The sequence below is a fragment of the Frankliniella occidentalis genome, unplaced genomic scaffold (genome assembly GCF_000697945.3).
Source record: "Frankliniella occidentalis isolate FOCC.00 unplaced genomic scaffold, Focc_3.1 Scaffold187, whole genome shotgun sequence".
In the NCBI taxonomy this organism is placed as follows: domain Eukaryota; kingdom Metazoa; phylum Arthropoda; class Insecta; order Thysanoptera; family Thripidae; genus Frankliniella; species Frankliniella occidentalis.
Genome location: NW_026267313.1, coordinates 627,360 through 646,779, shown reverse-complemented (window position 1 = coordinate 646,779; position 19,420 = coordinate 627,360). Strand labels below are relative to the sequence as shown.

At 40.1% G+C, this 19,420-nt stretch overlaps 3 protein-coding genes across 7 annotated transcripts in view; 1 reads left to right on the top strand and 2 right to left on the bottom strand.

The window, feature by feature from the left end:
* LOC113204900 (facilitated trehalose transporter Tret1-like) overlaps positions 1 to 888 on the bottom strand; it is a 19,622-nt gene extending 18,734 nt beyond the window's left edge. The window contains exon 1 of the mRNA XM_026420277.2: positions 644 to 888. The gene's annotated coding sequence lies outside the window, so the exon portion shown is untranslated. The remainder of the gene's footprint in view (positions 1 to 643) is intronic.
* Positions 889 to 2,748: 1,860 nt separating this feature from the next.
* Positions 2,749 to 11,968, bottom strand: LOC113204908 (anaphase-promoting complex subunit 1). Its single transcript, XM_026420285.2, has 35 exons — positions 11,688 to 11,968; positions 11,418 to 11,555; positions 11,079 to 11,328; positions 10,904 to 10,998; positions 10,671 to 10,806; positions 10,466 to 10,596; positions 10,181 to 10,383; positions 9,891 to 10,109; positions 9,622 to 9,814; positions 9,321 to 9,481; positions 8,941 to 9,244; positions 8,810 to 8,870; positions 8,548 to 8,697; positions 8,329 to 8,447; positions 8,064 to 8,258; positions 7,823 to 7,969; positions 7,535 to 7,705; positions 7,293 to 7,464; positions 7,106 to 7,209; positions 6,856 to 7,035; positions 6,584 to 6,768; positions 6,265 to 6,502; positions 6,021 to 6,183; positions 5,763 to 5,942; positions 5,348 to 5,657; positions 5,038 to 5,262; positions 4,755 to 4,956; positions 4,440 to 4,672; positions 4,148 to 4,343; positions 3,988 to 4,055; positions 3,763 to 3,901; positions 3,463 to 3,669; positions 3,215 to 3,386; positions 2,995 to 3,129; positions 2,749 to 2,910 (listed from the first exon to the last, which is right to left on the bottom strand). The coding sequence occupies exons 1-35, from the start codon at positions 11,793 to 11,795 to the stop codon at positions 2,804 to 2,806; spliced, it is 5,997 nt and encodes a 1,998-aa protein (XP_026276070.1). The 5' UTR covers positions 11,796 to 11,968; the 3' UTR covers positions 2,749 to 2,803.
* Positions 11,969 to 12,033: 65 nt separating this feature from the next.
* LOC113204899 (E3 ubiquitin-protein ligase TTC3) overlaps positions 12,034 to 19,420 on the top strand; it is an 11,196-nt gene continuing 3,809 nt past the window's right edge. For 2 of the 5 annotated variants that reach the window (XM_052272105.1, XM_026420275.2), the window contains exons 1-20: positions 12,034 to 12,136; positions 13,346 to 13,380; positions 13,510 to 13,578; positions 13,659 to 13,766; positions 13,859 to 14,040; positions 14,130 to 14,378; positions 14,453 to 14,570; positions 14,643 to 14,767; positions 14,881 to 14,938; positions 15,395 to 16,218; positions 16,302 to 16,377; positions 16,479 to 16,588; positions 16,662 to 16,783; positions 16,910 to 17,379; positions 18,089 to 18,235; positions 18,394 to 18,543; positions 18,623 to 18,733; positions 18,824 to 18,978; positions 19,066 to 19,170; positions 19,256 to 19,412. In XM_052272105.1, coding sequence (XP_052128065.1) covers positions 13,378 to 13,380; positions 13,510 to 13,578; positions 13,659 to 13,766; positions 13,859 to 14,040; positions 14,130 to 14,378; positions 14,453 to 14,570; positions 14,643 to 14,767; positions 14,881 to 14,938; positions 15,395 to 16,218; positions 16,302 to 16,377; positions 16,479 to 16,588; positions 16,662 to 16,783; positions 16,910 to 17,379; positions 18,089 to 18,235; positions 18,394 to 18,543; positions 18,623 to 18,733; positions 18,824 to 18,978; positions 19,066 to 19,170; positions 19,256 to 19,412 — 3,339 coding nt within the window. In that variant the 5' untranslated portion in view covers positions 12,034 to 12,136; positions 13,346 to 13,377. Of the gene's footprint in view, positions 12,137 to 12,194; positions 12,217 to 12,442; positions 12,570 to 13,345; positions 13,381 to 13,509; positions 13,579 to 13,658; positions 13,767 to 13,858; positions 14,041 to 14,129; positions 14,379 to 14,452; positions 14,571 to 14,642; positions 14,768 to 14,880; positions 14,939 to 15,394; positions 16,219 to 16,301; positions 16,378 to 16,478; positions 16,589 to 16,661; positions 16,784 to 16,909; positions 17,380 to 18,088; positions 18,236 to 18,393; positions 18,544 to 18,622; positions 18,734 to 18,823; positions 18,979 to 19,065; positions 19,171 to 19,255; positions 19,413 to 19,420 lie in introns of those variants that run through there. The other 3 variants (XM_026420276.2, XM_052272103.1, XM_052272104.1) reach the window with 3 other exon arrangements.

The window sequence follows — 19,420 nt, the reverse complement described above, 5'->3', positions numbered from 1 at the left end:
GATAATTTATTGATTTGATTACTCTAGTTCTTTTTGACCTTTCATCAGCTGTCATTACAGGATTGCAGGATTTCGGATATTTTTTGGATGGTGTCAATGGGAAGCTGGAGCCGGTGGGGGGGGGTCGGTGGACTGTGGGTTGCCTACATTCAGGGGTTTTGTAGCAAAAATTGCCTACCTTTCAAGCGGCTCATTAGATAGGATGGGGTGGGGGGGGGATTTCCCCCCTCCCTCCCTATACCGCGCCTGGTATGTGGCTACAATACCCCATGGTCGATTTTGTCTCTGAAAAGTTCAGTAGCCTTCAATTAAATGCTAAGTATCCATGACACTCGGACACGTTCGAAAATCAACCGTGTTTTCGAACCAAACCCAAAGTTGTAAGGTTCATCAAAATTTCCGTCGATTAAAAAGTTGCTTCAGAGATATGAAAAAATTATCTTTTGTTCACTCAAACTGCGTTTGAATTTTTTATGAAATTAATTACCTTCTATAACTATAACAGTAGGACAGTAGTTTGCGGTCCGGACGGGACTGGCTTCCCAATACGCGACCGACCAGGCTCCGCGGGCCCCCGTGGGAGTAGGCAGCCCGACTACACGCGTGCTGCGGTGTGGCCTAACCGACACTTAAGAAGACTCACCCAGATCGGGGAAGGGCAGTAGAAGGGGTTGAGGTGGCAGCCGCGCCTCGTCCTGAGCGAGGGTTCTCTGACGGGAAGCTTGGAGCGGCACGCTGTCCTGCCTGTATCGCACGCCTCCCGGGCTGCCGTGGGGCGTTGTACGGGCGGTAGCCGCGGAGTACGAGGAGGACGATTCGGGTGGGCGACCGCTCCGCGCCGGCCAAGACAGCGTTCTACACCGCGCCGCCACAGAACAAGAGCCAGGCCCAGGCGTCCGACACCGTCAAGCGCGGAGCGGCGCGGCGGGGCGGGGTGCGGCGGAGTGGGGCGGGGCGGGGCGCAGCGGCGGGGCTTGCGCGGACAGCCAGACGCGAAGATAGATAATAAGTCAGGGTGAGGAACAGGGGTGAGGAAAGGACAGAGAGGGTGAGGGGTTCATAGGGAAGTGTTAGAGAGAGAGATCGATAGAGAAAAAGGGGGGGGGGGTCAAATTAGAGGCCAATGAATGGTTACATAACTCGCACATGCGTGTGTGCGTGTTGTAGGTCCGCGGGAGCGGTTTTGATGTTCCGACGACCGAAAATAGACGATGCCATATTCCAGAACATATTTCGCCTATAATGAGTGCTTGTTTGGGATCTGAGCTGAGTAGGGAGGGAATTCCCAAACGAGCGGCCTTCGTTTGAACGCGGCAGAGCAAGAAAAATAAGGGTGAGGTAGAGGCGCCCATGATCCTGGCTCTTGCAGATTTCGTGCGAAACAAACAGGGGATCCAGCTTATTATGAGCCACACGGGCAGAACGCCCCGCAAAAGCGACATGCGGCGCGAGGGCGCAATCTCTTTTGTCATCCTAGTGAGGTAAACAAGGCAGCAGTGGCGATGGCGATGACCCGGCGCCGAGGAAGACGCGACAAGCGAAAGCCGGGAATAATAATGATCGCAGATGTTGGACGATTGGACTCGCGGGACTGATATCCCGGTGGAGGTGGATTACATAAATATCTCCTGGCTGGAAGAGGCGGCGACATGGCCAGAGCGACGCCACCGTCCGTCTACTCCGCAGGCCACGCGCGCAGTGCGGAATGGTTCACGCGTGCAGCAATAAGTGATTCAACGACTTCATCGGTTGCAGCAGAAGCCGATGCATCACAACGTGGAATGCCAGCAGCTGTGTGTTATACTTTCGGCGCCAGCCTGTAATGACCACCCTCACGACGCGCAATTAGTCTCTTAATCTATTTATTATTATTATTTTTAATTCCACGCTCCGGCCGGCGTGTGTGCTGGGTACAAGACCCAGTTACATAAACGTTTAATCCTCCAGTGCGAAACGATCGGGTGGAAGAGTTTACTGCGTCTCTGGCGCCTGTAGGTACACAGTCCAGAGACTCCCATCTAAATCTTGTTGTCAAATGTTGCCGTGCTCCTTCTTTCCTTCCCCATTCTGAATAATGAACGCCGATGCGCCGAGCCCGCCGGTCCACGCGCGAGACGGGCTAGCTCGCTGCAGGCGCCTGGTCCTTTTCGTCGGGATGAGGAAAAATACGGAAAGAAAGCTGTCACAGACCGCGTTCTCCTTTGCCAGCAAAACAAAAACAACAACAGGTTGTTGGGAACTTCCCTCTCCCCACCGCCGGCAGCGCCCAGTGGCCAGGCCACCCGCCCGCGAGGGCAGGTAGAGCCCCTGGCAATGCCCAGGTAGGCCAGCACGCCGTGCGCACAAGTATAGCAGAACTGCCTACCTCTCAGGGGCCCCGGGCGCCGTGCGCCCGCTCTCCGGTAGGGTCCGTTCCCTATATTCTGGCAGACCGGCTAGGCTTTGCTTTCCGGTCGTCTTTGTTAGGCTCATAAACACCGTGGTCGAAGGGACGGTACCCGAAAGTTAGAGTGGTCACCTCGCCGAGCCGAGCTTGGGCGTGTCTTGGAGAGAGGAGACCTAAGCAGGTCGGGAGGATGGGTGGACACTCTACATCGGCAGGTCAAACTTTATAACGCACCGGAACACACCCTGCTCATGAGTTACACAATGACTAAATGTCTCGAAAACCTTCGCTTGCCGCTCTGCCAGAATAAAGCGAATGGGCCCTATCGTGTACGGAAAACACAGGACAAGGAAACTAGATGGTTGATAATAAAGATAATTTATTGATTTGATTACTCTAGTTCTTTTTGACCTTTCATCAGCTGTCATTACAGGATTGCAGGATTTCGGATATTTTTTGGATGGTGTCAATGGGAAGCTGGAGCCGGTGGAGGCGGGAGGAGACAATTAAGGGATTAATGGGTCCTGTAAATGAAAAATGTTGCAGTGTGGTTAGTGTCACCTCTCATATTGTGTAAATAGACAATAGATGACTGAAAAATGTCTGACCTCTAGCAAGGAGTCCTAAATGGTGCGGCGCGGGTATTCTATGGTATGTGAGGTAAGTAGCAAGCTTGCGCAGAATATCACAGTTACCAATTGGCTTCCCATTCATAAAGTACTGCCTAAGCAACGGCTGAAGGTCTGAAAGTGATAAAAGTATGTGTAATAAAAGAGATTGAAAAAGTGTTTGGAAATACAAAAAGATCGTATATGAATATATAACCACCTCTTTCCCATGATTCAAGAATTTTGTTGACTGTCTGGTGAGTAGACAATGCCAAATCTGGTGTGACCACAGGTTTGTCGCCAACTCTTCCCTGTCTTAAAACTTGGGCCACTAGAAGTTTCAGCTGCCAGGTCAATAGTGGGCAAGGTGCACGCTTCATACTTTGAAGAGCCTGATGCAAACGAAAGGAAAAGTCAAATATAAAACAATCTTTACATAGTACACAACAGTACTACCGTTCAACATACCTTCAGAGTTGTTATCCAAATAGAGAGCACCATTCGCTTATCTTGAGTAATACATTCATAAACAAGTGCAGTTAATAGTTGAACCAAGTGCCTTTCACTTTCTCCACCCATCAATTTTTGTGTTTCTTCAGTGCCGTCTTGCTCTAAAAATAAGCGAGCAAAACTCACCATGGTAGGGTCAGAAGAGAAAGCAAGTATAGACTCAGGCTGCAAAAAAAATAAAAAATAATAGCAACATACAAGTGTAATCTTTGTACCCAAAAAAGTAGTATAAGCAACCAATCAAACTGTAATACTAACTGGAACACTCCATGCAGATACACTTTGTGCAGTCAAAGTTCGGGCAAGCAGGCTACGGAAACCATGGGGGTCATCAGAATAAGACAAGCACCCAGCTCGTTGCTTCACATCTACAGTAGGAGGGCCTTCCAAAATACGCCTGCAAATTTTGCAAATAAAAAAATTTATAAGAGTGATGTAAGAATCAGGTGATAGGAATAAAACCATTCTATATTTTGAACATACTTAAGGAGATCCCAGTTCTGATCTCTATGGAAAACCATTGTCCAATATCTTTCATCTTCTATCCTCACCTAAAGAATAAAATAATTTTTCAAGTTTTTAACAGTCTAAATAGATAGTTCTATAACTACCATAAATCTATACATAAGTTTATTTATCCAACCTCTTTCAGTGTGGATAGTTCAGGGAGCAAACATGGTGCTCTTAATTTTGCCACTTGATTGGAATAATGATGTGAATCCAAATAAACTACAGTGAGATGTGCATAGCAAACAACTCCTGTGTCAATGTCTCGTGGAACTAAAAGACGTGGCTCAACAGCAAGAACATACAGGTGGCGGAAGGCTTGAAGGTGATATCTGTAAGACAAAGATTTGGATTTAGATTAGAAAAATATGCTCTCCTACAGAGAAATAATTATAGAATAGTAATAATGTGACACATAAGACAATTACCTATTGTCGTTACTGTGAGTTGGAAACTTGGGGAAAAAGGCAGCAAGCATAGCAGCTATAGCAGGGGGTGAGGTTGATAATGTATACCTTCCTCCACCCATCAGTAGTAACCCTAAAGCCATATGGGTTGCAAGGTGAGATCCATAAGTAACAACAGAATTTGTCGGGCCCACACGAGCACGCAGGAAACGACAAATTCGCATCACCTCCAAAGAGCCACTTCCTGCCATGACCTTCCAAAAATAATTACAAATTATTTCTTCAATGATCAAAATAATTTTCCACTAACAGAGGAAGTTTTTAAAAATGACTCACCATTGCTAACGACAGAACAATAACATTCAAACTTGTTTCAATTGTGGACTTTCCAGCAAGTTCTGCGATGGATTTACCCAACAGGGATGTGAATTTCTTTGCATACATCAAGAGGGTATCAAAGGCTTCCTTATTATGTGACCCAGCAAATCTCAACCCAAGTGATAAGCAAGCACCAGCCAGGATGTTGCAATATGCTTGGCTAAAATTTAAAAAGATGGTTTAGTTTGGAATAAGAATAGGGAATCATACAGAATATATCAACAGTACAAATAGTAATTACTTCATTGTTTCATAGTCAATGAATTCAGAAGCATTAACTTTAGGCTTTACAAGACAATATGGGCGAATAGTGTCTGGTATGTGAGCTTCAACCCATTCAACATTAGGTAAAACCTCATCCCATAAAATAAGGTTCCGAGCAATCATTCTGAGTAACAAGAAATCTGGACGAACAAAGTCTAAGAGATACTGCGTGTCAGGTGCTTTCATCCAATCTGCAACAGCTCTGTAGATTCAAAAAGTAAAATTAATTTTAAAAATTACATTAATACATCAAAATGTACAAGTTTTCCAACTACTTTTGGCCTTACCTGTTGCCTGTATTAAAATACATCATGCCTAATGCCAAAGTGGCTCCAGGACCCGTTACATCAATATTCAGTGAGTCTCCTTCCCTAATGTGAAAGCTTGGACATTTGTACTTTTCTTTCTGAGAACCGGTCACAGGTCGCCGATGTCCTCCTACCATGTAATAATGAAGTGTGTCAGGAATAGCCAAATCAGCAAGTCCACATAGTTCAGACCCCTGCCCAAGCACCACAAGCCCTAGAGCAAGACCAGCAGCCAAGGAGTATGACTCCCTGTCCACATTATTCTCCATTTCAGGTCCTGGAGGCCTTCCTAAACAGAAAATAGAATTTGTAAAATGACATCTTAGGTAATATCAAAAACAGCAGCCTGGGTCAAGAATTTAATAAACTTATGATACTAGATAAGAAATCTAACCGATCTCAGACAGCAATACTTCTGCAATGCGACGATGACCAGTTCCTTGGTATACAAGACCAACCCCTAATAAAGCAGCTACTTGTGTATTTGGACCAACATCAAGTTCAATTGAGGTTGGTGGAAGAAGAGCTTCAACATGAATACTTAACATTTTTGTTGCATTTACATCCATTGTGCCTGCAAAAGAGCATTGCAATGCAGCCATGGTAATATTCTCAAATTTGTCTTTAAGATACTAAAAAAGATGACTGTTACCTCTTTTTGAAGCAGCAATGCCAAGAAGTAGTCCTACACTGGTCATTTCATGACATTTTACTAGATACTCAAATTTATTTAAGACAGCTAAAGTATTTAGATGACCATTGAGACCTAGTGCCATTAAAAATCCTGCATGCTCAGTCAAAACTTCGCTTCCACCCTAAAAATATATCAAATAAACGTATGAGTACTGTATCTACAAATATAGTTTCACAGAAAAATAGAGAAATATTTTTCAAACCTTAGGTTTGTTGTATACAATCCAGGTGGAATCAATGTTAGGAGCAGATAGAGCAATGCGTAACCCAGCAGCAACACCATTATGAAACAGGGGCCACATATTCATATTTGGGACAACATCAATATGAGATAAATCAACAGTTGTACCTCTTGGAGGTACTTTGCCAATAAGACACAATCTGGGGATAGGCAAAGGTTCTGTAATGACAGGAAATGATGAACGTAGAGTCAGCATTCCTCTGAAAATAAGGGAGAAAATAACTTAGGCAACAGGATACTAAATAATATTTATAAAAAGAGAAATGTCCAAAATAATTTACCTTCCAACTGGAAGCGCCATTGTTCGAGTACACAGTGCATAAAGATGCTTTTCCTGCTCTTCAATGAACTCATGGTCGGAAACTTCTGGTCTTTGCTGGATAGTAATGCTAACTGGTTGAGAGGATTGAAGCAAACGTCGAGCTTCAGCAACTCTTTGATCTTTAGGCCAACGTAGTTTTGTTATCTGGGTAAAGATTTTTTTTTTTAACATGACATTACTTCTAACAATTATAGCAGGACAAGGCAGAACTTAATGTTTCTAAAGAAATACCATATTAAGAATTTCCATGTCATCGTCCAATTCATTTCCTTGGGTAACACGCGTTGAGGTTGGACCACCATTACCTAGAGTGCCAAGACATTTGGATCCTTTTGAGGTATTTTTTGGCAAGACTTTTGTTGGCTCATACTGAGATGCTAAATCCTGACGAGCTATCAATTTGTAAGCAGCCTAATAAAAGAAAATGAATGAAAAAAAAGGGCTGATATAGTGACAGGGCAAATATAAGCACAATACTTACATGAGGCCAGTCCCTTGGAGGGTTTTCTCTTGCTTGGTACAATGCATCACATAATAGAAGAAGAATTGCTGAAGGAAGTGTATGTAAATCTCGACGTGCAAAGCCTTTAAATTTTATGAGAAAAGAATAAGTACATGCACATTGATAAATTTTGAAAATTATATCTAGAACGTCGGCAAAATCTCACCCATTTCCACCATAAGTAAAACTGCTCGATGAGCTGCACTTCTCTCCTTGTTCAATCTTAGAGAGGAAAGCTCCTGAATATCATTACGGCTACCAGCTGGCACAATAGGTCGCACAAAACTTTCCAGAGATGCATTGGGCTCTTTCAAACCAACAGTTAACAAACTAACAAGCTAAAAAATAACATAAAATATGAGAAAACATTTCCAGGAAAGTAAATAAAGTATGGTGGAGACTACAAACCTGAACAATGTCTCGAGTTCTCTTATTAACATGTCGCAAATATGGAAAGGGGATAGGTCTTGATGGGCCTTGCATAAGAATCAACAAATGCTCAAAAATGCTTGGTGGCTCTGGTGGCATATAACTTGGAGGAGACAGCTTTTGCAAATCAGTATCTTTTATTTGGCTTTCCTGGAAGGCATAAAATATGGTTCAGTGAGAAAATGTTCAACCAGGAACAAAAGAAAGGGAAAAACAATATTACAGATACGCAGAATTGTAAAGGGATACAGTGGTGAACAACTGTACCTTAACAGGAGTGAGTGGACAATGATTTGGAAAATCTCGCCAATAGTGATGAGCATATTGAGCATACTGCAAGTCTGACGCCAACTGATGAAGAAGTTGTGCAAGCAGAGGTTGACTATCTAGAAGAAGTGTGTTGAGTTTCATATCCTGGAAAAACATTGGTAAATCCATGAAAATACAATGGAAACTTAATTTATAATTTATAAAATTAAAAAAGCAACTTGTATCAGTTCAAACTCACCTCATAAAGTAAATGTAAAGTTAATAACACCAAAGGAATGTAATTGAATAATAAGGAATTAGTATTAATGTGTCCATGGGTTGCATCACTTTCAGAAGCTCCAGAGGATCCATTGATAGGCTTCAAACCCAGAAGGGAAGAAAGCCCAGGACCCAGTGAATGATGATGTAGGGAATTTAATAAGTACTCCCAGTCCTAACAGATAAAGTAAAAATTAATTTAGGTGACATATTAGTAGAATATACTGGTACCCAGAGTAAATCACCTCTTCAGAACCACTATCACAAGTCCGCTTTTTCTTCGGTTGCAAAGTTGGACTATCTCCACTTTCTGATGAAGGCTGATGCATAACTGCCAATTTATCAACATCATAACCCAACATACCTAAATTAAAAACATTGTTTAAAGAAAAAACAATAAAAAAAACACTTTTTAGAAAATTTGTTAAGGTTTTGTAGTAATGTAGGGATATAAGTGAGCGTACCAAGCAAAACGCCAAGGAAAAGTCGCCACTCCTGACTTGGTGCAATATCTTGAGTTCCAGGAGCATTTCTAGCGACATACCACTTGACTACAAGTTGCACAGCCACATCTCTTGGTAATACTTGCTTCAGTGCACATAAACACTGGGAAACTACATGAAAATCAACAAGTAAAATATAATGGCAATATGGCAACAACCAGCGTTTGTCAGACCTTTTAAAGCAAGATTTTACATGGGAGGAAAAAAAAAAAGCAACACTAACCCAGAGGAGATGAACACATTTCTGGAAGTGACATACGGTAGAAAGATCCATTTGAATATTCCTGGAGGATATAAAAGATAGATAGAATAATAAGCAAAGATGATTGATGTTATTGTGACAACTTGACTTACCAAAGTCACCCTATTTTTCACTGGATCTCTAAGAGCTAGAAGGCCTTCTCTTGGGGTTCCTTGGGAAGAGATAGGAGCACTGCTACATATGGGAGACTCCCTACTTTTGTCATGAGGCACAGGTGATAGCATCTCAGCGCGTTCATCAAAGAAGGGCTCTTGAAGAGAATTCACATTTCTAAAAGAAGGCAGCAAACTGCTTCGCCTAGGAATAGGAGCTGGAGACATGGAAAAGCGATCTAGAGGATCTGCAGCTTGCTCGTAAGTAGCCAAATTGCGAACACTTGGCAACAGACTGCTTCTCCTTAAAAAGAAAACAATTATAGTATAAGTACGTGTATTTGGTGAGGTGTGCTCCGATTTTATTAAAAATAGTTTACCTTGGAAAGGGAGAACCAAACTGATTAAACAAGTTAATGGGGAGAAATGAGGTGTTCACATGGGATGGCATTCCTGGCATATGAACTTTACCAACAACCGTTGTTCCAGAGTACAAGACAACACCCCCATTTGGTTCAACAACCAATACCATGTTTAGATGCTGTAGTGAAATAAAATATAAAGTTGTGTATGCATAGAAAAGCCAATATAAATAATAATTGTACAGGAATAGTGATACTAAAAATAACAAAAATACTTCTAAAAATAATAACAGGATAAGTGAGAGGGGAAAGTACTTACAGTGACAGGAGCTGCATCTACTGCAGGAACACCTGCTGTCATGCCAAAAATAAGCCGTTCTGATGTATTGGTTTTCTCTAATCGTGAAAACAACAATTGCCTCCTTAATGGAACCAGATAGCATAGATATCTTTGCCCAACCACATCAGTAGTCAAAAAAGCCAATTTCGCTGGACCAGACTTAATTCCATCGCTGGAAACAAATTTTAACAAATTATGCACACATCAACCACTGTATCTACTGACAAGCACGTAATTTTGGTGCTTACCCATATGAACTACTGCTTTCAGTCCACACAGGTTCTAAACAAATCTGTGGGCATACAGGCCGTGGGTCCTGGGCACAGTTATCTGTCAGCATTCGACTAAAGGCTGATGGGGAAGGTGTACTGAGAAATGAAACAGGACTTGAAGGTCCACTAGGAGACTGAAAGTTTCTTGACCGATTCATCCATGGTTGTGGAGAGCGAGAGGGTGACTGATGCTTACTGTATAGAGATTATTAAAATAAGTAAAACTGCTTTCAAAATTTCAAACACAAGGAAGTTCATGCACAAACCTCATGTTAGCCATTGGACTTTGAGGTCGTGAGAACGATTGATTACTGTTGTATGGACTGCTGAGGCCGGGGTTCATTGATAGATTCCCAAACAAACTACGATGCAGACCTGCATTGGATGAGGTGCTAACATTGCCACTACTTAAATACACTGAAGAAGAAAGGTTTAATGAACTCTCTGTTCCACACATTGCTTGACTTTCCTTTAAAGAAATAATTAGAAACGAAAGGGTTAGGCAGTTGCGAACAAAATAATTTTAAGCAGTACAGTTCAACAGCCCATACCTCTTGATGGGCCTTTCTCATTTTCCACACAGAATGATAACAATTCTTGGAATCATACATCATAACTATAGGAGGGTCATCAGAGCAAAATACAACATGTTGGGAAGGATCACTCATGAAATTAACGCTTCCTGAAACAAAAGAATCTGATATACAAAATCCGCACACTTTTTGGAAAAAGTTTGGCAAATGTAAATTTTAATACCTTGTTTAACTATAACTGGTGTGATTTCATCAAGAGGATGTAGAAGAGCAAATAGTGTTGGTAGCCGTCCATCTTCATTGGGACCAATAGCTCTCTCCAGTAGGAGGCCATGACATGTACTCCACACACTACGAAGCTGAAATGAAATGAGTGAGAGTAGTCATTAGTCTGGTTTTACAGTCACAAGCAAATATAGAATTATACATTGTGAGCCTTATAGAAACTGCTCATACCTTAAACTGTAGAGATGCAATAAAATCCTCCCCATCAGATGAGAATGCTTTAATGTTACTTTCATCAACTATACACACACAGGACATGGGTTTCCCTGTTTCATTCAATTAAATGATAGTTAAACATTGAATTCTAATCCAGAAACAGGAACAAATTTGAAGGTCATGTAAGTACCTGAAGTACGGTCAGTAGATGGTCTATCTGATGCTGCTGTTTGAAATGTTGTCCACAAAGCATGAGATACATTTGTTTCCCCTGTGTAGCTGCAAATGACAACATTGCGACTTCCGTTTGCATCTGATGGTCCTGGCTGCGCAGGGTCAGTTCCTTCTCCTCTACTCCACACAACAGTTTTACCTCGGATATATAGTTCTTCTTCACATTGCGGGTAATCAGGACTTTCTCGTAGGACCCACCACTCGGCCTAAAAAGTGAGAAATACTTTAATTTCATAGAGCTTTTTTTTGAAGGAAAGTATTACTGAAGTAATAAAATTAATAGAACTTCACTCACATCAGAGTTGTCTGATATGTTGACCTGGCTGAGAAGGTGCAACAGATGAGATTCTGGCTGCAGTTGGGGTTTAGTTGAAGGCAGTATGACAGAACCTGGATGATTTTGTAGCCTTTCACGCCCACAAGGCACAAATACCTGAATTATGTAAGTAAAACATTATTCACTAAAAACAATCTAACATGACAAGACCATGGTACTGTAGAAATAAAACACACTTACGACATGCATTACTTTTTATTTTTTAATTATTATGAAAAAAAATCAAACCTTTGGTTCTGAGGCAGCAATCATGTCGTGATTATCCAGTTTCCCTGGACTGGGGGAAAGTGAATAGTGGCCACTTGAACAGGGTTTGGTTATGTTTACAGCTGGCATTGGCTACATGGGTACGAGGAGGAGGTTCTACCCATGCCTCGAGACTATTCTTTAAAACTAAGCCCCGAAAACTCTAAAAACACTAAACACCACTAAATTAAAATGTCCATCATGTCGCACTAGCATGACATTGTGGAAACAAACAAACAGACTTCGTTGTTTTTTTTCGGTTTTCGTTCTCCCGCGCCGGCAACTATCGATCATGCCTGCGAGACATCGTTAACAATCTTTCGAATGGTATGAGAAACTGCGCTTAACACTAAAATTCTCCCGCTGGTTGAATCAGGTTGAATCCTTGACTTCAACTTGAGTTTGATGCTCTCACCTTTCAACAAAACTCGGTAATTTTGTAGTGTTTTAATTTTACCATTGTATCATGACTGCTGTCAAACCCATATACATCTGTAAATTTCTGTGTCACGTACGTTCTTAATCATTTCCCACTGCTCTTTTCGCGTTAAAATCTGGGATTAACCTCGGCTGTGTTCAGAAATTTGACGTGAGGAATGCAGTTATTTTTGTCAGAAGCCGCTCATAATGTATTAGAACATTTCGAAGTTTCCGTGGAATTTTCTGCTTGTATCCGAATTATATCAAGGAGAATGGCCTGTAAAGCCAGGCTGTCATTTGGTGTTTGTACCGTTGGGTACCGTCTGGAGGGGCTTTTAGCTTTGCTTTGTTTAGGCCCAACGAAGCCTGGACATCTACTTCGACGAATCCGCGATTAGATTCGTAGCACTGTGAACTCATTTTTCTGAGCTTTTGAGTGGGCTTGTAAGCCTTTCTGTTACATTCCCGATGTGCGGACGTTTGTAGTGGATTCCAGTTGATAATTCTTAGTATTGTCTCAGTTTACCCATTTAGGCTAGGTTAGGTGCATTTTGGCACTACGTCTTCACGCCGACGATAATAACACCTTTCATTCTTTTTTTTTCTCTTGTGGCCAATTTCCATGACTACATTTTAGCAGCCAAAGTCCCATTGTGTGTCACATGCTTTTATAGTGTGGCCTTTTCCATTACATAAGTCGCAGTACTATGAGGTGCTTGACAGTATTTGTAGATATTTTGACAGCTTGTTACAATTATATGTGGCGGTAAATTTGTTAATAGCTTCAAAATTTTTAAATTCTCAAGTTTCATTGGGTGTTCCCCTTATTTCTCAAACGTTATCTTACAGTATTCATAAGTTTGTATTCAGTTGACTCGAAATGAAATGTCAAAATTGTAGGAGTGTTACGACGTGAACTCAAACTACTTTTTGGCATTTTACAGTAATTGGCTTTTCAGTACACTTATATTTTATACCAGTTTTTTTATTTCGGCTATCAGAAGTATGACTTTGTTGTGCTCTATTGCATTATTAGGGGTCAAATTTTGATGGCGTTTTCATGTGGTCCATCTTTCATAACAATCTTTGTCTTATAAGTATGAAATATACTGGAATAAGTGACAAGTCATAAGCCTCCAATAAATTTTATTGCAGTGCTGCAAAATGTATCGATCTGGTGCTGATTGGTCATTCCCTCTCATCTCATTGTTTTGTTCCAGATACTTCTCTGATTTTAATTAACTGAAGAACCATGGTAAGCAAGAATTGATTGACTTGTAATTTCAATACTCAGTTGTTTTGATCATTAATGTACCTGTTAGTTTAAGGGCCTTTTCCATCTAACCCCTAACATAGATTAATTGTCTTTGTTATGTTTTTATAGGCGGACACTTCCTGCTCTGACTCAGATCTTGACAGACATGCAGGTAGCAAGAATGTCAAAGATGATCAGGTAATTTATTTTGCAATCGGATTTTCCCCTTCTTATACGGGGTAGGTCATCATCCAGATTTTGCTTGGAATCTTTTTCAGAGGGAACTTCTAACAGCTGGTTCTACTGCTCTCTTGAACAACAGTCCACAGGATGCAGTTTCAAATTACTCATCTGTTTTGGAAAAGATACCCTTTAAATCTAGCCTGGTTAGTGTTATTGATTTATAATTGCAATTTGCCTATGGTTCTAATCAATAGAAATTTATAGTGTTAATGTCTGTTACAATTCTTTTCTTTAGAAAATGCCCATAGCACAGGTGATTTTAAGATATTCATTGTGTGTTGCATTAATTAAGTGCAATGACTATCAAAACATTGCCGATGCTGCCGAATACCTGATGGAACTGATTGATTCTGGTTATGCCTCTAAATTTCCTGCCTTATATCTTGCCTTGGCTAGAGCTTTTTACTCCTTGAACAGGTTAGTCAACTTTTAAATAGAAGTTTCAAAGTTATTTGATCTCATTTATCATATCAGTGATTTGAATTTGCATTCTCTCATTTCTCTAGGTTCAAAAAAGCTTTGGAAATTGCAGAGAAAGGTTTGAAGTCAATTCAGAATATGTCGAAGGTTAAACACCACTCATGGCCAGGCCTGCAGCAAGTAATTGAAGAAACCAGCAAAGACTTTTTACATAAAGAATTACTTGCTCTTCAAAAAGATTGCAAAAATATCAAACCGCCTGATGCTCTTTGCCTTTATGATAAGTGCTTAGAGTATAGTTCTCACATAGTTCCTGCAAGGGAGATATACTTCTCGTAAGTTGAGTGCTGCTTGAGTGGACCCCTAGGTTGTTATTTTGTGTCAAGTTACTATTATACTCTTCTTCTAGAGATCCGGATTTTAAACCATTTATTCTTTTACAATGTGGTGCAAAATGTCAATTTGCGTATCATAATTCCTGTTGGGAACATCTTAAACATGTTAATTCGTATCTGGAGGAACCAAAGGTTTGTATATCATTCAAATTGCTTGTGTCTTACTGCTGTTCTGGTCATTCTACGTCATTTTTTTATTTCTAGGATTTACTTGACATGCCTTGTCTGTCTGAGAAATGTTCATCTGACAAAGATAATGGTTCTGTAATTGTAGAAACACAATTAATTGGTCCTGAAGGATTTAAGAAACCGTTAATGACTTGCCATAGGTTTGTATTTTCGTCAGTTGGAATGTCATTTATTTGCTGGTTCTGTCACTTCATACAGAATGGTGAGAACACAGTTTTGAACTAAACTTGAATGTTCTCTCTTATTTTGCCAGTTTACCAGGTAACACCTCTAATTCAACGCCAGTTTCACAATCGGGATCTTCAAGCAAGGTGAGCTTCACCAAGCCCAATTTCTCACACTTAACGTTCTCTATCCAACTCCAATTATCGATGCAGTGAACCCCACTTTGCCAAACCTGCTAAAACTAAATTTCAGCTTATTTTTTTTCACTAATCTCTACTAACTGTGTATTACATTGGAGCATTGTATAATCTACACATAACCTGTGCCAGGAAGTTCCCTCAAATGTTTGATGTATGTGGTATTCACTGCATCTGACAAAATTCTGTTGTTTTTGTGTTGTTGTTTTTTACAAAGCTTTTTGAAAGTTGTAGGGTGAGTGGTCAGCACTATTAGAGCAGTTAGGTAGGGTAGCTTGGTGACAGACGGAGCCTGTCCTGCAGCTCAACGGTGCTGGCCACCCACCCACTTAAAACATGAACTGTTGGTCCATAGTTAAATTTCCCATCCTTAACTATTCCACCTGTGCCATTCCATGTCGACAGTCTTTTGTGAAAAAGCCATCCGTTCCGGCCAAAACAGGATGGCAATCAAATAACGCAAGAAAAGTACAAGGAGCACCCATAGTGGTCCAATCTCGGTTCACACCTACTGTCATTTCAAGGCCTTATGCATCACCAGCTCCAGCTCCTTATATTTTTTATGGAAGTCCTCCTTGCTTTTACCAACCCATTCCACCTTTCCAAGTGCCACAGCAACCCCCTTCTTTCTATCAAGTGCCACAGCGACCCCTTGCACCCTTTCTGCCTCAGCAACGCTTTGTGGTACCTACTAATCCAACTCCCCATCAAAGGAATTGTGTGGAAGTTGTGGTGAACAAAACATCTGTGCTCAACCAAGGCACAACCCTCTTTATTCCTTTGGCACCTGGGCCAGTTCAAATAGAACAGCCTAGCATCTTAAGTGATTCTGCGACAAGGGTAACAGAAATACCACAAGACTCACAAAAAGAGATGAAATCTGTTGTAGAGGACTTTAAAAAAGTAGTAAGGCAATTAGCTGGATGCCCTTCTCAAAAGATGTCTTCTTCCACTTCTCCAACTTCTTTTGTTTCTGAAGAAGTAGCAATGAAAGATGTGGTAGCGGACTTCAAAAAACTTGTTCATGGATTAGCCAATGAGAAAAGCAAGAAGAAGTCAGATGAAGAGGCAGGAGGAGATATTAATAACAATAGTATATTGCAGGCAAAATCAAAAGTATCTCATTTTAAGGATGAGCAGAGCTCTCGAGAACCTTTACTTTTATCACCATCTATTATTAACACATTCTGCTCATCGGAAGAGGATCTAACCTGTGAAACTCTTAATAGGTTAGTTGATAATTCTATGGCAATTAGTGATATATTTCCTTGCATTCTTTGTTATTGTTTTGAACTTTGATATTTTGTTTCAGTTCTAAATGCGACACTATTCTGGAAATCCTTAAGCGTTGTCGGTCTATGAAATTTGGTTACTCAGATGAAGAATATGTAAGGAACTTCAAAATATCTGAATAATTGTTTTGTCTCTCTCTAACTCTTTATCTATACACCAGTCTACTTCCATGTATAATATAACAATTTCTTCACAGATGAATCCTGAATTACAATGTTTTGGCCACCCTTTTGCCGAGTTTTCATCTTATGTTGGTCCAAATGAAATAGATGATGATGATACTGTACAAGCTGAGTTTGTATTCTCGTAAGTACACACTTCACTATCACTTTGCAGTTGAAATTTTGTGAATTACATTACTTTTATGTCCTACATCCAGTTATTATCAGTCTGTTTTTGACAAAAATGGTCACGACAGAATTGAAGATCTGCAAGAAAAATGGAAAACAACAATCAACAATGATTTAGGGCTTCCAGAGACTTTTACTGACAAATACTCTAGTAAGTACATTTGTGTTTTTTTCCTTCATCAGCTTAATTTTTTTTATTCCTGCTTCATGTTTGTCTTAACTTTGTTGTTTATTAAGATTGTCTAACACCTTTTTTGCTCTTTTCTTTTTCTTATAGGTGTTTCAGAGTTTCTTTTAAGATCAGAACGGTTTGCTGCGATAGATGATATTATTGGAACATCTGATTTACTTCCGGACATGTTTTCAAATGCAGAAACTGAGATAACTCAGAGTGTGTCATACCTTTTGTTTTCACGACAAGTCTCACATACACATAAAGAAGACAAACAATTTTCAACCGATTCATTCAATGATGCTTGGAGGACCAAAATTAACAATAATAACTGTGACACCAATTCGCAATTAAGCTCCTCTTTGTCTGCTTATGTTGATTGTACATCTGACCGCTCCAGGGAAGATTCAGATTTATATTACAGATCAGAATCTGATGTCAGTATCAGTGACAAAGACAGTAATGACAATCCAGTCTCTGTTACATCTAAAACTAGCTGTATGAACTCAAATGTGAATGGCGAACTTAAACCCACATCTGAACCATTTGTACCACAGAGCTCCAGCATATCAAAGGTAAAATTTCTACTCACCTCAAAATAGTAATTCTGAGCTGGGTGCGAAGTAATATAGTTTTCCTTGTCTCAATCGATTTTTTACTGGTTCTTTACCATCCCACCTGGTAGGTAGAACGAATATTGTTCTCAGTGAAGTGTAATATCTGAACTGTCCACACTTTTATCTCAGAACACACAACACTCTCAGGCACGACAGTAGTGCTATTGCACAGCAAAAATGCTGGTCTCAATTAAAGCGATGAATTAATTAATTTTTTTTCAGATTTAATAGTGTTGTTTTGAGATCTCTTAACAAATTTTGCAGATTCTCATCCTAAGTCCCTAACCCAGCTTTAACAGTGGACATTTTAATCTCAGAGGACACAACAGCCACAAATATGGAAGTAAACATGGAAAATTAGGAACCTTGGTGTCTTTTCTAACAATTGACTTTTTAAACTTTTAACTGTTATATTTTGAGAACTCTTTACAAATGTTGAGGGTTGTTTTCGGTGCCGAGCCGGCCCGGCCCCGGGCCCCATTGTTGGGGTGCTCCCCCCCCCCCCCCCCAATCCAATACACCCAGAACTTCCATCACTTTTACTAATACACGGCACTGAGAAAACTGCTCGTCCTTCCTAAAGGGCACTGAGTGTATGGACTTTGTAAAGAACAAGTTTAATTTTCAGCGCAAAATTTATCTTTTGTTTCCTTCTCCCTTGTTTCAGTCTGATGTGGTGTATATGAGTGATGATGATGAAGAAATTGACCACAGTCTTGTAGACTTGCCCGAGGAAAGGTCAGCATGTCAAGGTGAAAGTGATGTGATGTCTTCTCTTGCTGCTCAGAAGTGGAGCGAGGGGATTAACAAAGTCGTAAGTTCACTTTGTATTCTGTTGTTTTAACTTTTTTTTCTGCAGAGTTAAATATTTTACAACAATATGCTAAAATTTCATTACTGTTACCCTAGCATGTGTTAATGCTTGAAAAATGATTTGCTAGCATTTAGACTTATGACACCTGTCTCATTTAGGATACAGCTGAAAAGGATTCGCAAACTGAAGATGTTTTGGATCCAGAGAAAGTTTCTTTAATTAAGGAAAATCAATCGTTGAAGAAGCATTTATCAGGGCTGGCGTATGAGAAAGATGAGCTCCATCAAAGAATTGAATCCTTGCAAGTGGTATGTATTCTCTTTAAATTGGTTTATTACTTTACACACTCTCAAGAGTTTACTGAGACATTTTGGTTATATTTTGTAGCAAATGGAAAATGCCCAGGCAACTCAAGAATCTGAACATGAAAAAACTTTACAAAAAGTTCAGAAGGAACTGGATTTAAAAATTAACTGTAAAGACAAGGAAATAATGGAGGTTTGCAGTTTCATAATTGATTCCAGAATTTCTTCTCTGTTATCTGTCTGATTTGATTTACCAATGGTCTCCGTGTACTTTACATTATAGATTGAAAAGAAATGTTCTGGCCTGGAACAGGATTCAAAGAGGTATCAAGAAATTGTTGAAGAACATGAAAAGAAAATAGCTGACCTTGAGGCCATGATGGATCAAACTCGGAGAAGACATGCAAAGGAAATAAACAATTTTGAAAAGCGATTGCAGTAAGTTTAATATTCAATACAATTCTCTTTAGTGAATGTTTTTCTCTAACTATATTTGTTTAACCTTATCTAATTTAAACTTATCAGAGTCGAAAAGCTGAACAAAGAGCAGGAGTTCATACAATTGTTGAAGAATAAAGATCAAATGTATATACAGCTGTGGAAAGAATTTTGTGATTTTAAATTCAAAAAGTAAGATTCATTCATTTTTGTCTATGGTGTCTATTATACAGTAGCTGCAACATGTCATGTAATAAATGTCAATCTTATATTTTAGGTTTAGACAAGCCTGCAATGATAAAATTAATGTGCTTCTTAAACTCCAAGATATTATGTCTGACACTGTTAGACCTACAAAGGCTGAGATTAAGTCTGCTATAGATTCGATTGAAGACGATATGATAGCCCATAGTCAAAAAAATAGTGATGTAAATGTAAGTGA